The sequence below is a fragment of the Carassius carassius genome, chromosome 29 (assembly GCF_963082965.1).
Source record: "Carassius carassius chromosome 29, fCarCar2.1, whole genome shotgun sequence".
Taxonomy (NCBI): domain Eukaryota; kingdom Metazoa; phylum Chordata; class Actinopteri; order Cypriniformes; family Cyprinidae; genus Carassius; species Carassius carassius.
Window position 1 is genome coordinate 18,479,382 of NC_081783.1, and position 17,995 is coordinate 18,497,376.

Genomic DNA, 17,995 nt, shown 5'->3' on the forward strand with positions numbered 1-17,995 from the left:
ATGATTGTTACACAGTGAAAACACAAAGCCTTGCAACCTTGCATTACATACAATGGCCTCTGACATACTTGAGTGTTTATAAATCTTAAAAAACAGGTTTATGTAGGAGAGATTTATAAAAAAAAAAAAAATCAACAACATGCCTGGGTTACATTTCATATTTCAGACAAAAATAAGAAAAAATATTTTGCACATACAAAATTAAGCCTTTTCGGGACAATCAGGTAGATGATATGCTGTATATGAATTATTTATCATGTGTGTAAATAATAATGATTGTAATTAATTATATATTATATAAATTGTTTTTTAAATGTATTTTTTCCTATTATCTCTCTCTCTCTGTGTCTCTCTCTCTCGCTCTGTATATATATATATATATATATATATATAATTCCTAATTATATTATATCATATTATAAATTTCATTTTTAAATTTAATAAAAAACATTAAACTTATAAATAAACTGTTTGTTGTCTATATTTATTGTATGACTTTTTACTAAATTAAACTAGCAGTTAATTGGACAGTCACAAGCCTCCCAGTTCTCATCCAAAATATTGTTCAAAAGACGAACAAAGCATTTACAGGTTTGGAACGACATGGAGGTAAGTGATTAATGACAAAATTTTGGGGTGGAGTTTCCCTTTAAGGGCTGCTTAAGAATAAATGTTCTTGACTCACTGAACCTGGATCGAATTAGTGAGATTGTGTGAACCTAAATCATCGTTTATGAAACAGCTTTAGTCCCGATTGATTTCTTAGATAAATTCAAGTCAGGTTTTGGACTTTAATTCCCACTTTTCTTAGCATCTTTTATGAAATAGCCCCCTGAATTCAGACCTTTGTTGTTGTAAACGTCCAGGTAGTTTGGAGCTGAGAAGATGGTGATGAGAGAAGGGAAACCTGTAGTCTGGCTCTTCCTGTACATACGGTAACTGAGAGAGCAAGAAAACAAAGAAGAGAAGGAACATAATTAGAGTATGGCAATCAGAATCACAACAGGAAATAAGTGAGGGAAAAATAATCTTCTTCCTCAGATTTTGCTAAAAATTAAGTACTTATTTGTGGTGGACCCCGTTTAAAACCCCAAAAAGTTTTGTTTCTCAAAGCATAGTCTCATAATAATACATGATTGTTCGGAAGCCTTTATTCACTGTTTATTTTAAAGAACTTGGACTTTAATGTGCAAAGGTGTGCAATACAACAAACATAAAATGCTTTAAATTTGATGAAAGAACATTAATATTATTAGTCTGTGTAAAATGAATGTACTCATCTAACTGTCTGTTGTTGTCTTCTGTTGTACTCAGGGATTAAAGAAAAAAAAAATTTTTTGACTGAAATTTTATCCTCATCCAAACCCCATTCCACAGCAATACCTGTCATACACCCAGTTTAAAGGGGTCATATGATGCGATTTAAATTTTTCCTTTATCTTTGAAGTGTTACAAGCTCTTGGTGCATAAAGAAGATCTGTAAAGTTGCAAAGATTAAAGTCTCAAATCCAAAGAGATATTCTTTATAAAAGTTAAGACTTGTCCATGCCCCCCTAAAACAGCTCGTTTAAACACGCCCCCACATCTCTACATCACTATGTGGGAAGATTTGCATAATGCTGCCCAAATGTTCACACAAAGAAAGAAAGCGTAACTTTTATTCTCGCTGTTGTGGAGTTTCACTGTGAAAGCAAAAATACTTTGTTTGGCCTTCCAAAAGAGGACACAACTAGAAAACAGTGGTTAAGTTGTATCTACAACACTGTTCCAGAACAGTTCAACCCAAATATTCAGATGTGTGCAGCACATTTTATTGAAGAGTGTTTCCTGATCCTGGGAGAGAATACTACATTGCCGGCTGTTCTGACTCAGTCTATAAGTATTTTTACATACGTAAAGGATTTGCCAATGATGATTTAAACACAAGTTTTGAGCAGTTTGTTCTATTCGAAAGTAAGTGCCCTGCAAAGTGGACATCACAGGATATTCCGTCATGATTCCAGTTCGAAGCGAACGTATATGTTCAATTCAAAGTTCATTGAAGTATGTGAGACGTGAATTTAAATTGTATAATAATTTTTGAACCTTAAACCACATAAACACATTTCATTACACCAAATAATGTTCTTTTTAGCAACATCATATGACCCCTTTAAGAGCAGTTTTTTTTTCTTGGGAAGTCGTGGCCTAGTGGTTAGAGAGTTTGACTCCTAACCCTAGGGTTGTGGGTTCGAGTCTCAGGCCGGCAATACCACGACTTAGGTGCCCTTGAGCAAGGCCCTGAACCCCCAACTGCTCCCCGGGCGCCGCAGCATAAATGGCTGCCCACTGCTCTGGGTGTGTGTTCACAGTGTGTGTGTGTTCACTGCTGTGTGTGTGTGCACTTTGGATGGGTTAAATGCAGAGCACGAATTCTGAGTATGGGTCACCATACTTGGCTGAATATCACGTCATATCACTTTTTTTCTTGCAAATTTAGAAGCACCTTCTGACCGAAAAAAAAAAAAAAAACTGTTCAAAAATTAGCCATCCTAATATGACGTGACATTCCTAGGATTTTTTCCAGTTGTGGTGGCAGGACTATTTCCCATGGACCATGCCCCCTCCTCTCCCCTTCCCACAAAAGAATCACATGCACTCAGAATTGAATTTATGAAATGAATGACAATCAATAGCACAAACAAAATAAAATAACACTGGGTAGTCTTCACTGTATAATGAAAGGTAGAAGGAGGTTTATTTAGGCTGCTGTCTCTTTAAGACCTCATGCGCTAATCTAATATTCTATTACACATGGCTCTATGCTTAATTTTCTTTTTAGGAGTGCTTGTCCTCCTAATTAAAAAAGATTTAGGAGAACCTTCTGATCAATAATCAAAATTTCTGATCAAAAATTATCCTTTTTAATATGAGGTGACGTTTGACTCCTTCAAGTGACTTACAGGGGTATTTTCTTTTTACCTTTGTAATGGCAATAATTTTCATCTGTCAAATTCTAATTCTAAGCTTCTTAAATTTTTTATTTAAAACCATATAATAAGAGGTAGAATAGACAAATAAATTACCAATCATATGATAGTATTAATAAAAAAATTATTTGTACTACAGAGGAGGGACAGAAGAACACAAAAGTGGCTTGTAGGTAAATTTTGAGACGTTTAATGAGGCTCAGAGGTGGCATGAGTGCAATTAAATTCATACATTCATGTGGAGATTAATGTTTTAAATATAAAAGTTTGAATACAGAAATATTAAAGGGTTTAAATAACTGAAATTATACACTAAAAATTGAAACTAAATCCACCAGCAGGTAGCGGCAAATTAACTGATTTTATCACCTAATCATGCATTCAATTGATTCGTTGGAATGTCTGATACATTCAGGAATGAAGCAAGTGACTGTCTTTATGAATGGGTAATCATGAATCACTGACTGTTCAAAATTGCACTTTCATTGAATGAATGAATCTCTGCTGTGTTTGCTTTTAGAGATGAGCAGTGGCTGAGCTGTTAGTACAGGTGCGTCTCAATTAATTAGAATGTCGTGGAAAATTTCATTTATTTCAGTAATTCAACTCAATTGTGAAACTTGTGTATTAAATTCAATGAACACAGACTGAAGTAGTTTAAGTCTTTGGTTCTTTTAATTGTGATTATTTTGGCTAACATTTAATAAAACCCCACCAATTCACGATCTCAACAAATTAGAATATGGTGACATGCCAATCAGCTAATCAACTCAAAACACCTGCAAAGGTTTCCTGAGTCTTCAAAATGGTCTCTCAGTTTGATTCACTAGGCTACACAATCATGGGGAAGACTGCTGATCTGACAGTAGTCCTGAAGACAATCAATAACACCCTTCACAAGGAGGGTAAGCCACAAACATTCATTGCCAAAGAAGCTGGCTGTTCACAGAGTGCTGTATCCAAGCATGTTAACAGAAAGTTGAGTGGAAGGAAAAAGTGTGGAAGAAAAAGATGCACAACCAACCGAGAGAACCGCAGACTTATGAGGATTGTCAAGTAAAATCGATTCAAGAATTTCAGTGAACTTCACAAGGAATGAAATGAGGCTGAGGTCAAGGCATCAAGAGCCACCACACACAGACGTGTCAAGGAATTTGGCTACAGTTGTCGTATTCCTCTTGTTAAGCAACAACGTCAGAGGCATCTTACCTGGGCTAAAGAGAACAAGAACTGGACTTTTTGCCCAGTGGTCTAAAGTCCTCTTTTTCAGAAGAGAGCAAGTTTTGTATTTCATTGCAAACCAATGGTCCTGGAGTCTGGAGGAAGGGTGGAGAAGCTCATAGCCCAAGTTGCTTGAAGTCCAGTGTTAGGTTTCCACAGTCTGTGATGATTTGGGGTGCAATGTCATCTGCTGGTGTTGGTCCATTGTGTTATTTGAAAACCAAAGTCACTGCACCCGTTTCCCAAGAAATTTTGGAGCACTTCATGTTTCCTTCTGCTGACCAGCTTTTTGAAAATGCTGAATTCATTTTCCAGCAGGATTTGGCACCTGCCCACACTGCCAAAAGCACCAAAAGTTGTTGTTCTTGAAGTAATCTAATTTGTTAAGATAGTGTATTGGTGGGTTTTTGTTAAATGTGAGCCAAAATCATCACAATTAAAAGAACCAAAGACTAAAAGTACTTCAGTCTGTGTGCATTAAATGTATTTAATACACAAGTTTTACAATTTGAGTTGAATTACTGAAATAAATTAACTTTTACACAATATTCTAATTTATTGAGATGCACCTGTATATTTAGAACTATTTTCGTTGAAGACAGAGCAAAATCAGGCAGTACTTGTTTATTGAACTGTTGTATTAAATCAATATCACATTTGCAAACACATGTAAATGATACATTTCGTCATCTGTCATCCCGTTATAAACACGGAACCTGTGGGAATGAGTAGAATTGTTATTAACAGCAGCAATCACGCGTAGAAATTCAAATTCTGCTCCATGTTGTCTACACTATATTGTCACTAAGAAGCTGCAGCCATGGCGAGATGATTTTGGTGTGCAGGCAGAACAATCCACATGGAAATAACCTATATAAACATAAATGTTTTAATATAGGTTTTTAATATATGTGACATATATAAAATTGGCGCAATAAACCGATTACACAATACTAGAATGCAAAACAAAAGCACCCCAAAACTTTGACTTAACACAAGGAAAACTAGATTTTCTTACCTGACTGGTACTTCTTGCTCTGACTGACACAATTATGTGGCATATATATGTGCATATAAACTGCATATAGGTTTCATATATGCGCATATATCCTCATATAGGTTCTTTCCATGTGGGTTAACAACAACAACAATACGCTGCATGTTTCTTTTCCGATAATTTTTTCCAAATGACTCGTTGCAATTAACGTAAATCCACAGTAGCGACGGATAACTTTAATCCCTGTGTACTGAATATTGTAGATGCATTACTGACTGTTGTTTAGCTGTAGGGTATAGTTCACTATTGTGGAGTATTGTAGAGTATCTTTGCACATTTAAAGCTTCACTGACCGATAAGTGGGCATGGGCGGAGGTGAATAGGTAAATGTTTGTTCACTGGTGGAATTTCAGATCAATAAACAGTACTGTACTGTAATGTATGTGGATTATGGAGAATCAATGGCTCTATGTGTCTGTCTGTCTGTCTGCTGTATATGATCATCCATCAACACAAACTCCACCAGCCTGTCAATATACTGTACACATACTGCTTTTGTGTGGGTGTTTCATCAGGCATATCTGTAGGAGGTGAGAAAGGTGAAGAAAACAGCCACATAGAAAGAGACAAGAGGTCAGAAGTGAAGTTGGTTTCTCACCCCGCATCCTGTGCCTCATGTGCCCTGATGACAGACAGTAAGTTGTTGGTCTGTAAAAACTCACACACTGCAGGATAGCTGTAAAAAACAAAACAAAAAAAAACATAAACCCAACATTAATGAGGCTTGATAAACACTGTTTACAGTCCTTCACTAATAACACAACTCATTTTACTAAATAACTAGCTAAATACATAGCCAGGCTGAGAGAGCATCTAAAACCAGCTAAGCCCAGCAAACCAACAAAGACTGCTTTTTCCAGCAGGATGTTAGTGTGTCATTACTAATAGTCCAGTTAGCACTTGTGATTTAGATCTAGCATATCTGTTGAAACCTCATTGCCAGTTCATTAGGTTTTATTTGATTACACAGCCTTCTGATATTTATGATAGAGGACTTCACCCGTTGCTATCGTGTTTATTATTGTCTTGCCGCTATCAGCCACCAGGGGGGAGCAGTGATGAAAATGTGCAGCTTACAGTGAAATCACCATCATTTTCTGCTCAAAATATCTGAAGGGTCTAACTGTGAAACCAGTAAAGAGATGAGCACTCAGACTTGGTGGTGTTTGATTGCATGTTGAAAAATAGTCCTGCATGTTATTTGTTAGTTTAACTTAGCATTCTATTATTTTCTTATTTTATACTGATATATTAAATGTAACAGACCTAAAGCGCATACAGACACACACTCTTGTGTTTCATTGATTTCAGAAGGTTTCATAAGAAGTGAAAACAATGAGGATTGTGGGTAATAACCTTCACACCCAAGGCTCTCATTCACATTCTGTGCAATTTTAGCTGTGGGATCCCTCCTCTTTCACTCGCTCTTTTTCTGTATATATTTTTAAGTAAGTCTGAATCTAAAAGTAATTTTAAAGTAAAAATGCTATCTATTTTTGTTTATTTGATTGCTCTAGATTTGCTGTGATTCCTTGTAATTTAGCTAAAATATACATTCTACATTATTACTAATTTATTTTAAAGTATAACAGAAAAATAATAGTATTATATGTAATAATATTATATACATATATATAGAATATTACACTGTAAAAAATATAAAGAAAAAACATCAAATTAAAGTAAAATATCTTAATTGAAATAAAGTGCAAAAACTATAATTTTACAGATTTTTCCTTGTTTCAATTAAGATTTTTTACTTTAATTTTACGTTTTTAATTTGGCAGCCTTAGCTGCCAGTCATTTATCTTTTTACGGGACTTTTTTTTTTTTTAAATGTATATAATATACAAATGTATGTCTAAATGTCTTTATTTTCAAATGTTAAGCCATTGTACATTTATCATGTGGAAAACTGCTTCTCCTTTGTTGGCTACAGGTTTAAAAATGCTTCTCGTTACAAAATGCTTTACTAATTGTTTAATTAAATAGGAGCCTTTGTGATTTGGTAATCGCACTAAGCCATATCACGATTTCAGTTTCATTTCGATTAATCGCTTGGCCCTCTTTTCTATCCTCTCTTCCTTTTCTGCTCCATCATTTCTGTCTTTATCTCAGGTTCTCACAATATCTCTGTATCTTCATATCTCAGCGGATCTGGCAGTAGTAGCCAGTTGTCATGGTAACGGCAGAGCGCAGATTCCCGTGGGATTGTGGGGATTCTGTGTTGTGCTGAGGTTGGTCACTGTTTGGACTGCTTTACAATTCCAGTTAAACTCGTGCAGCACTTCAGGCGCTGGACTTTCATCTGCACCTTTATTTGACTGTACAAACGGTCCCTGAGGAACATCGGTTTGCTCAGTGGTTGTTCGTTCATAGTGCAGAAGATTTACAATTTAAGATGGCTCTCCTAAAATTAAACGTAATTAATATAAAATGCATAAATTACACAACTGTTGACATACAGTAAGAGTATAGCGTTATAAAATAAATGTAGATCATCAGAGTCAATGTTTGAGAATGAGATTTCAGGTTACTGGGGGTTTTCTGAGGAGAAATGTGAGAACAGGAGAGTCTCAGTTTGCTGTCTAGGAGAAATCCCTGAGATACCGAAGGAGGCTGTGTGTTCACCTGTAGAAGTAGGAGCATCCGCGCACCGTGTTGTGACCGAAGTAATCTTGACTCTTTTCATTGCCGAAGTCCTCCAGCGGGTCGGCCCAGAGCAGATCACACATGGGGCCAAATGCTGGCGGTTCCTTGAATCTGTCCAGCTGAGAGACAAACAGAGTGACAGTTTAGTCTAAGTAGTATAAGAAATGTGCTCTGTTTCGAGAATCAATACTGCATAACAATGAGTGCATGTTAAATACAGCCATACTCTGGAGGCAAATTAGTTGACAAATTTCCCCACAAATACAAATATAAATATAAATAAATAAATAAATATATATATATATATATATATATATATATATATATATATATATATATATATATATATATATATATTTATAATATATTTATATATATATATATTTAAAAAATATATATATTTTTACATGTATTTATATATATTTATATATATATATAAATACATGTAAAAATGTAAACAGTATTGCTTTATTTTATTCTAAATGCAAAAGAGTGGCACTATATTAGTTGAACAATTAAAATCTGAAAATGTTTATCTCAAGTTTTTACATTAATGCAGTGAGTCATATGCTCAGTGTCAACATCACTAAAATTCAATATTATTTAAATATGCTAATAATACTAATAAATGAAAAACATTATTAATATTTAACCATATTTTTCTGTATTATTATCTTATTTTACACCACACTATTGTTTTAATTTGTTAATACTACTTTTTTACTCCATGTACATTTATTTACATTTGCATTCTTTTTTTTCTGCATTGAAAATAAATATACTTTGTTGTATAAAGTAACGAAGACAAGAATAATAATAATAATAAACAGTGTTGTGTGCTGTGTTTGTGCACAGCCTGTTCATTGCTAAAGAAAACACACCAGAGGCATAATGGGAGATTTTCAGAAGATCCGTCAAACGTCTGTTGTTAGAGCTCAGTCTTAACACGTAAAACCAGGGTAGAAACGAGTTACATTTACTTCGTTACATTTACTTGAGTAAATTTTTGGGGTAACTAATACTTTTTGGAGTACATTTAAAGATGGGTACTTTTACTCTTACTTGAGTAATTTTTGGGGCAAAAATTTGTATTTTTACTTTGTTACTGTGGGCCACGCTCCTCTCGTTACTTTATCTTAATGCAATAAATGTTAAAAATGCTTTAGTTTGATCCAAACGCGACGTCTACTTCTCTCAGGGCAATGAGCGATTCCCATTGACGAATGATTCATTCTTTTGAGTCAATTCTGTTCAATGGCTTGATCAAACCAGTTGGCTAACCAGTGAATTGGTTCGTGAATCAGTTTGAATGATTCGTTCAGTATCCTGCCGTGCGCGTTGAGCGTTTGAAATGGTTCACTTCACTCAGAGTTGTAACGTTTAGGAACAGAAAGAGCGTTGAAGACGTGGCTGGATCTGCACTGAATTGAAAGCAAATCTGCAAAGGCTATTATTTGCTTGCGATGAAGATCTGTATTAGATGAACACCACATGCGCTGTCTACGGTTCAACAGGTATAACTTGGGCTACACTCAGTACACGATACCACTATGACATTAGTTTGTTGTACATGTAACTTATAATAGAGGGGAACCAAGTTGAATGCAGCTTCCAAAAGACAAAAAATAGCCGATTAATATTTTTTATATTAATACAATCACACCGGTGTGAGAACTCAGCGAGTCATATCATTAGCTGCTAAATTCAGATCTGTGTTCGCTGGCTGGCGGTGAGCCAGAGACAGACGCGTTTTTACAGTGCTGCGCATTATAACCAATCACACAAGATTCTGTTGAGCTTATTAAAGCATTGGCCAATCAGAGGCGTTCAGATGAGTCATCGCTGAAATGTCGGTGCTTCCTTCACTCGCTCACTGACTGGAGACCGCTTTCTGGCGAATTCTCTCTTCAGAAACAACAAAGTGCCGATGTGTGTGTACGAATCTGTAAATAAGATATTGATTTCACAGTGTTAACAGGTTCAGTGATTTTAATGGGAGTTTCTGAGAGTGATTGATAGACTGTCAGCGAAAATTATCTTTAATAATGTAAATGTTATTTGCTCTCTTTCTGAACAATGAAGATTAGTAGCAGTTTTTATATCACATTAACTTTCAATGTTAAATTCACATTTAATATAAAGTCAGCCGTATTAAAAATATGTTATGGCATGTCACCTATATTACTTAAGTAAACAGACAGGTTTTTATAATAAATTACATAATCAGGCTACTTTGACCATCGCATATTATCATTATTAACAATTTATGAAAAGTGAGAATCGAGATATTTCATTATATAGTTCATGCTTCTGGGAATGTTTCTAATAAAAATGAAAAAAAAATAAAAATAATAATAATTTGCCAATATGCTGTGGCTGCTGTGTGTCACATAACGACCCCCCTATGCCTAGACACAATTAATAATGATATTTCCACAATATTTACACTTACAGAAATATACATTTGTTTACATTTTGCAGAACAGATGAAAGAAGATCCGTCAATGTGCATTTGGTTCGTTATGTTCAGATGTTCAGTAACTTAGCGGTTATGTTAGGAGTTTTCACTCTTCTTTGTGTCAGAGGTTATTTATACATATATAATACATTCTTATATAATTTATTTCGTGATGCAAATCCGAATTTTCATCAGCTGTTACTCCAGTCTTCAGAGTCATGATCCTTCAAAATATAAATCTAACATATTGATTTATTACCAGTGCTGGAAACCGTTTTGCTGCCTAAATTTTTTTTGTTTAGGATTATTTGATGCATAGAAAGATAAAAAGAACATCTGTGATAGTAAATCAGCATATTGGAATGATTTCTGAAGGATTATGTGACATTGAAGACTGGAGTAAAGGCTGATGAAATATATATATATACACACACACACACACACACACACACACACACACACACACACACACACACACACACACACACACACACACACACACACACTACATACATTTGATCTATATATCTAAATAAAAATAGACTCAGTATATATGACCCAAAGTAACTAGTACACAACTACTTGAGTCGATTTTTTATCTGATACTTTTTTACTCTTACTCAAGTAACTATTCAGACTAGTACTTTTACTTTTACTTGATTAAATATTTCTATAAGTATTTTTACTTTTACTTGAGTACAGTTTTTGGGTACTCTACCCACCTCTGCGTAAAACATTTGAACTCATCTAGGATTGCTTGTTAAGGAATTTCTGGGGTTTAGCCTCTTATGCTCACCAAGGCTGCATTTATATGCTCAAAAATACAGTCAAAAAATATTATATTGATAAATAGTATTACAATTTAAGATAGCTGTTTTATTTTGCATTATATTTTAAAACTTAATTTATTCCTGTGATGCAAAGCTGAATTTTCAGCATCATTACTCCAGTCTTTAGTGTGACATGATCCTTAAGGAATTCAGAAATGGTTCTAACATGATGATTTGCTACAAAATAAACATTTTTATTTTTGTTGAAAACAGTCATGCTGCTTAATATTTTTGTGAAAACACATTGACACATTTATTAATCTTTGAGTAGAAAGTTCAAAAGAACAAGCATAAAATATATACAAACACACACTCACCCTCTTAATGTCATCTAATGTGTGTATCTCTGGAGACAGGCCGCCATGAACACACAAAAACTGCTGATTCATCAGAGCAGCCAGAGGCAGACAGTCAAACGCATCCATGCACACGTCATACACCTGCTCCGAGTATTTGATTTTACCTGAAAGGAAGAGATACAGAGATCACACACACCTGCACGGAGCATCTGATTTCACCCAAGAGACAGAGAGTGAGACAAACAAAAAGAGCGCAGAAGAGATACGGATGAGAAGTAATGTCACTCCAGAGCTCAGATATGAAGTGAGCTTCTTCTGAAGAGTTTATTTTCTCTGTATGAAACTAATTAGTACATTAAGCTCTTGCATTCATTTACACTTTCAGAGGACACTAAACCTGAGATGTGCGTGCGTGTGTGTGCATGTGTGAGAGACAGTCTGTGCTGTGTCAATCTCACTGCTCCAAATCTACCAATCTGTTCAGCCACATCACCGCAGCACTCTGCATTTTCTCTCCAGCTCTCCCTCCGTCTTTCCTCTATTCACACACAAATACTGCCAGTAATGAAGTTTCTGTAAAAACTACAATCAATATGTAAAACGTATGTAGCGTAGTAGTATAAGAATACAAATGTTATCTGTGTCAGGAATCTACACCGAATGTGACGGCCTTCTCAAATATACATCACAATGAGTGAATGTATACAGTCATACTCTGGAGGCAAATTAGTTATTAGACAAATTATATAACCAAAATATATGACAAAACACACACACACACACACACACACACACACACACACACACACACACACATATATATATATATATATATATATATATATATATATATATATATATATATATATATATATATATATATATATATATATATATATATATATATATATATATCATTCATTCAGCTGGATCTAATTCAAATTAATATTTCTAATATTCATAATTTTTTATTTTATTTTATATCATGCTAATGACACTTCAGACTCCATGTAGAGAGGAAGATTATTATTGAATAATGACTTTCAGTCGCAAACATGATGATGAGTAAACAATGACAAATGTAATTTTTATTTTATTTTATAAAATAATACATTAATTGTTTTTTTTTATGATTATTTTAAATGATGTACTTTATTAGCGGAAGTAGAAGTAGTAGTATTTAGTTTTATTTTAAACTCATTTTGGGTGTACGGTGTGTCCCAATTTAGAAAGCACAGTAAACATTTGTTTACAAGTTTGAGTGTATTAATGTGTGTGTGTGTGTGTGTGTTCTGTCAGTCAGCAGCTGGTAAAGGAGGGCACCCACTCCTCCTCACTCCCCTCATCAGGGAAATCACACTCACAGGCTCCCTGGGCCTAACATTAACAGGCAAATTAATTTTCTGCTAATCATACTCCCTCTTTCTCTCGCTGCATCTCTCTTTCTGTCTGACAAGAGACTGCTCCAGAAAAGACCTCCATCAGAGGAGAGAGGAGGGGAAATGTTGTGTTTATAAGAACTGTATAGTTTCACACCTTAAATTTAAGAGTAGAGACACCATAAATGACAAAGAAGAGTTTTTCTCGTGTTAATACTCACATTCTTGTTTGAAAGTGAAATATTCAGTCAAATGTCTACATTCATGGTTTCCCCGCAGCAGAAACAGCGTCTTTGGGTAGAGGATTTTCAGCGACCAGAGGTAAAGGACACACTGAAGAACAGAATACAGACAGAAAGAAAGATGCTTTCACAGACCAAATCAAGATATTTAGACAGAGGTGGTGTGTCCTACAAACTAGGGTCCCTAAGCAGTGATGAAAAGAACCTTGTACTCACCTCAATACTGAAATACCCTCGGTCCACATAGTCCCCTAGAAACAGGTACCTTGTTGTCGCAGGAGACCCACCAACCTCAAATAACTTCATCAGGTCGAAGAACTGCCCGTGAATATCCCCGCACACTGCAATAACACAAAAAAGATTGCCAATAGCCGAAGGAAACAATAGTGCTTGTAAAAGAGTAAAATAATAGAGTTAGAATAGTAGGAAGAATTTAGCAGAATTGCTGTTTGTGACTGTTGAAAAAGAGAACGGGACTAATTGAGACCTCTTAACTGTAGTTGAGTTTCCATTAAATAAACTAGCATAGAAACCTTACAAATATTTATAATTTTAGGATTAGATGTATTTATTAATTTATTACATTTTCTAATAATTTTAACCCATTTAATCCCATTTTTTTCCCAGACATGAAAATATCCCAATGATGTTTCATTAGTAACCCTTTGAAATAATCAGTAATTATTTTTTTTAATTACTTTGGAAAAGTGTGTGAAAAAATGTGTTTTATGTTTTATGTGATAATGTGTGTACTGAAATAACATATTTCGGCAGTCATAAAAATGGTTAGATATCTTAACCCAGCTATTTTAAACTGTTTAATCACATTCTAGGATTACTATTATGCATAAAAAACTTATGCATTCACATATATTTTGTTTTGTTGAGTGTGGTTATAGAATGAGTAAATATGCTGATGGTCACAATAGTGACCAGTGGGATAACAATGAACTTAGATATACAATATAAATCTAATTGCAGTTGCTAGTGAAAATGACAATAAAATGTTTCAGTGACAAAATATAACACTAAATTAAAAATAATAATATACAATAATATTTATAATATATTTATAATATAATAATAATATAATAATAATATAATAATATTTATTTTATTTTTTATCTCAGTGTTCCTATCAATGTTGCATACATTTTTTGTAACATTTTAATTTTTAATTTAGTGTTATATTTTGTCACTGAAACATTTTATTGTCATTTTCACTAGCAACTGCAATTAGATTTATATTGTATATCTAAGTTCAATGTTATCCCACTGGTCACTATTGTGACCATCAGCATATTTACTCATTCTATAACCACACTCAACAAAACGAAATATACAGTATGTGAATGCATATATTTATACTAGACACCCTAAGGATCACGATTAAGACACTTTTCTAGCCTTTAGTTTTGGAGCTTTGATGCAGCCATCATCTTCTCAAGGTGCAAACAGGAAATAACTTGCTCTGGTCATGTGACAATTTGCATTAATCATGTGAAACTGCACATATTTAATTGAGACCCTTTATTTTTTTCCATATTTGCTGGAAGTACACTAACACATCAGTCAGTAAGGTTTTTAGAGCTTTATAAATGAAAACAGTCACTATTGTGACCGGTGGGATTAAACGGGTTTTAAACACACAAGTATATTAAATAAATGAATAATATATGATTGTTATACAGTTATTTGCCACACAATATGTATTTGTGCTTACATTTTCAGTTACGAACATGTAAACATAAATTTAGGAGAAATTAGAATTTTTTTCAATAACTGACCTCATTTTTAGAACACAAGTACCTATTAGAACATCAAAATGGCTCTTGCGATTATTCTGTGATATACAAAGTCTGGTTGTTTTGTCACCACTGTAAGATCTTGTCTAGCTGATCACCATCCTGACTGGAATGTGTGTATTTGAGAAAAAGAGAAAGAGTCTGAAGAGTGTCGTTTTAGATCTAATGAAGTCGTCTAATTGGAACTATTCACATGTGAGTGTGTGTTCCCAATGGGAGGTCAAAGGGTTAAAGGCCATGAGGTCTGAACGACTGAAAGCACACATAGCTAACCATCTCTCTCTGTAATGGGTTCCAGGGAATTAAATCAGTTAATGTTTAATGACTCCTGTGTGTGAAATTCACCAGGCCACCAGCTGATGAGGGTTCAGAAATGCATGATGGGACAGAGGGAGGAGTTCGGTCTCAGGTGTGAGGCCAGCGAGAGCAAGGAAATGTGCTCGTGCCTGCTAAACGATTGTATCTTCATTATGCATCAGACCTGCTGTCTGTGTTAAACAACGCTTTGACTCAATGGGAAATTAAGTTCATAAGGAGCAGTTCATTATCTGACCTCTCCTAACAACGTCATTTATTCCATAACGTCTTCTCAGCCTGTCTTTTCAAAAGTTTTCTACTTTATTAGGGTGAGAGAAATAATCTTTTTCTGTTAAAAAAATATGCAGTGTAATTGTGTAAATACATGCACATGCATATCTTAAACTCCCTGTCTCTAGAAATATATTTCATATTCATATTATGTATATTTATGTATTTGTGTATGTATCTTTTTTATCATCTGACACATGACTAAACCGAATCACAAAAGACAAAATATCTCTTATTTTTCTCTAGAACATGAATATAATAAATCCTTTTGTTCAAGATTATGGGTATATAAAGGTAAATATTCAGCAATGTTCATTTCTGTTGTCATAAATAAAAAACATATGACACAATGCCGTTTGAAAATTTGAGGTTGGGAAGAATTTTGAATGTTTTTTGAAAGAAGTATCTTATGCTCACCAAGGCTGCATTTATATGATTGAAAATACAGTAAAAACAGTAATATTGTGAAATATTATTACAATTTAAATGATTCGTTTTATATTTAAATATATATAAAAATGTCATTTATTCTTGTGATGCAAAGCTGAATTTTCAGCATCATTACTCCAGTCTTCACTGTCACATGATCCTTGAGAAATCATTTTAATATGCTGATTTTCTGCTCAAGAACCCTTTTTATTATCAATGTTAAAAACAGAGTCTTTAAAGAAGTTCAAAAGAACAGAATTTATTTAAAATACAAATCTTTTGTAACATTATAAATATATTTACATAAATATTTCTTAAAATGGCACCAACCTAGTGCAACTGTAAACTTTACATTACATATTGCAGATATTAATATTTTCAGTAATTAATCAAATGTGTATGTTAAATTCAACATTATATTTCAAGGACCTCTATCGAATTTTCACAGAGCCCAACACAATGCATTCTGGGATTATCAGCTCAGTAGATTTTGAAATAGAGCTAACAGAGCAGTGAATATAATAACATAACATCAAATAATTATACATGGATGCCTTATTTTGGACAATTTTAATGCAGTGGCGCACATATTCTTTGTGGTGAAGGCAATCCCTGAATGCATTGTCTTTAGCTCAGAGTAAATACAAGATGGCTATTTATATTTAATTTAATAATGACAAATAAAAATGTACTATCACACCGTGTTCTTATGCATGCTGTATTTTATTGCAATTAAAATAACAAGTTGCAAGCTTAGCGTCATGCTCACGTCAAACTCTAGGCCTACTGTAATCTATTACGAGTGGAGTCTCCTGTGTGGAGAGCTATTTGTATGATGCATTGATTGTAGTGATCCAAATATGTCACTTGTGAGTTTACATCTCACTTAGAATGTAATACCCATATTAAGCTGTGTTTGGGAACAATAACAGTTTCTGTTTGTGTCTATTGATCATGCCCTGTTTTCTTGTCAGAGATGTCTGTATCAGTAACCTGTGACAGGGGCCTCTATGTCCAGCATGGTCTTCTCCTGGCGGAGGATGGCGGCCCCCTCATTGATGATGCGCAGAGCGACGGGCTCCTCCACGCGGCCCTCTTTAGTGAGGTGAGCCTTCAGCAGGTCCACACGCGGTTTCCCCTCGCAGTCGAACACCTCTCGCATGCTTAACCTGTGGCTCAGCGGAAACGGCACCGCTGCAGAGAGAGAAAGAGAAGGACAGAGAAAAGAACTGAGTTCACGATAACCAAAAGGGAACCCGATTACAAAATAAATAAATAAAGATATCCATTGTACAATTTTTAAGTAATATTTTAAGGCAGCAATTGAAACAGCACTTCTTTTTACACTGAGCATATGTTTTAACAGTCTAATTCAACTGGGATTTTACCATAAAAGACACTAACTTCAACCAAATTTGCTCAGAAACAAATCCGAACATACATATAATGATTTTATGCAGGCATTTAAAGTTATTATTTGAACAGACTTGGAAAAACTCCTATAAGTAAATCTCCTTATTATCTCAAATTTTTCTCCTCAGACAGAAATCAGATGAATTCAGATCATATTATCTCATGTTTGTTTCCTCCAGAGTTTCAAAAGAGACCTCAACAATGTCTCAAACTTTGCTCAGATATGCTACAATGCAAGACAAGATATAGATCTTCAAGATTTTAAAAAAGAAACAAAGTTGTTTAGGGAAATACTGTATATTTTAGGAAAGTATTTAATAAATACTTTCTAAAACCGCACACAAACGCTAGAGTTTGCTGATTAAAAAGAGAGAAAAGGTCAGGACAGGCAAGTAATCCCAGTAAAACAACAGTGATATTGGTTTATTATCATTTCAGCATTACATAAAATTCTGGAAATGATGATGAAATGGGAAAAAATGGATACACCGAGAAAAAGACAAAAAGTCTGTAAAAAGGTGAAATGAGAGCAAAACTGTGGCAAAGTGTTACCGGGCAACAGCAGCCAGAGGTTGGCATGCCACCAGTGAAGCGTATCACACACACACACACACACACTGAGTCATAGCAGCCCACATGCTAACCCATTTCCA

General features: G+C 34.4%; 1 protein-coding gene across 2 annotated transcripts in view; it reads right to left on the reverse strand.

The window, feature by feature from the left end:
- The window catches only part of ppp3cb (protein phosphatase 3, catalytic subunit, beta isozyme), a 48,807-nt gene that overhangs the window by 9,094 nt on the left and 21,718 nt on the right, over window positions 1-17,995 (reverse strand). For both annotated transcript variants that reach the window (XM_059516166.1, XM_059516165.1), the window contains exons 2-8: window positions 16,923-17,123; window positions 13,324-13,448; window positions 13,087-13,198; window positions 11,505-11,650; window positions 7,879-8,018; window positions 5,846-5,923; window positions 845-939 (exon numbers count right to left, since the gene is read on the reverse strand). In XM_059516166.1, the coding sequence (XP_059372149.1) occupies window positions 845-939; window positions 5,846-5,923; window positions 7,879-8,018; window positions 11,505-11,650; window positions 13,087-13,198; window positions 13,324-13,448; window positions 16,923-17,123 (897 nt within the window). The remainder of the gene's footprint in view (window positions 1-844; window positions 940-5,845; window positions 5,924-7,878; window positions 8,019-11,504; window positions 11,651-13,086; window positions 13,199-13,323; window positions 13,449-16,922; window positions 17,124-17,995) is intronic.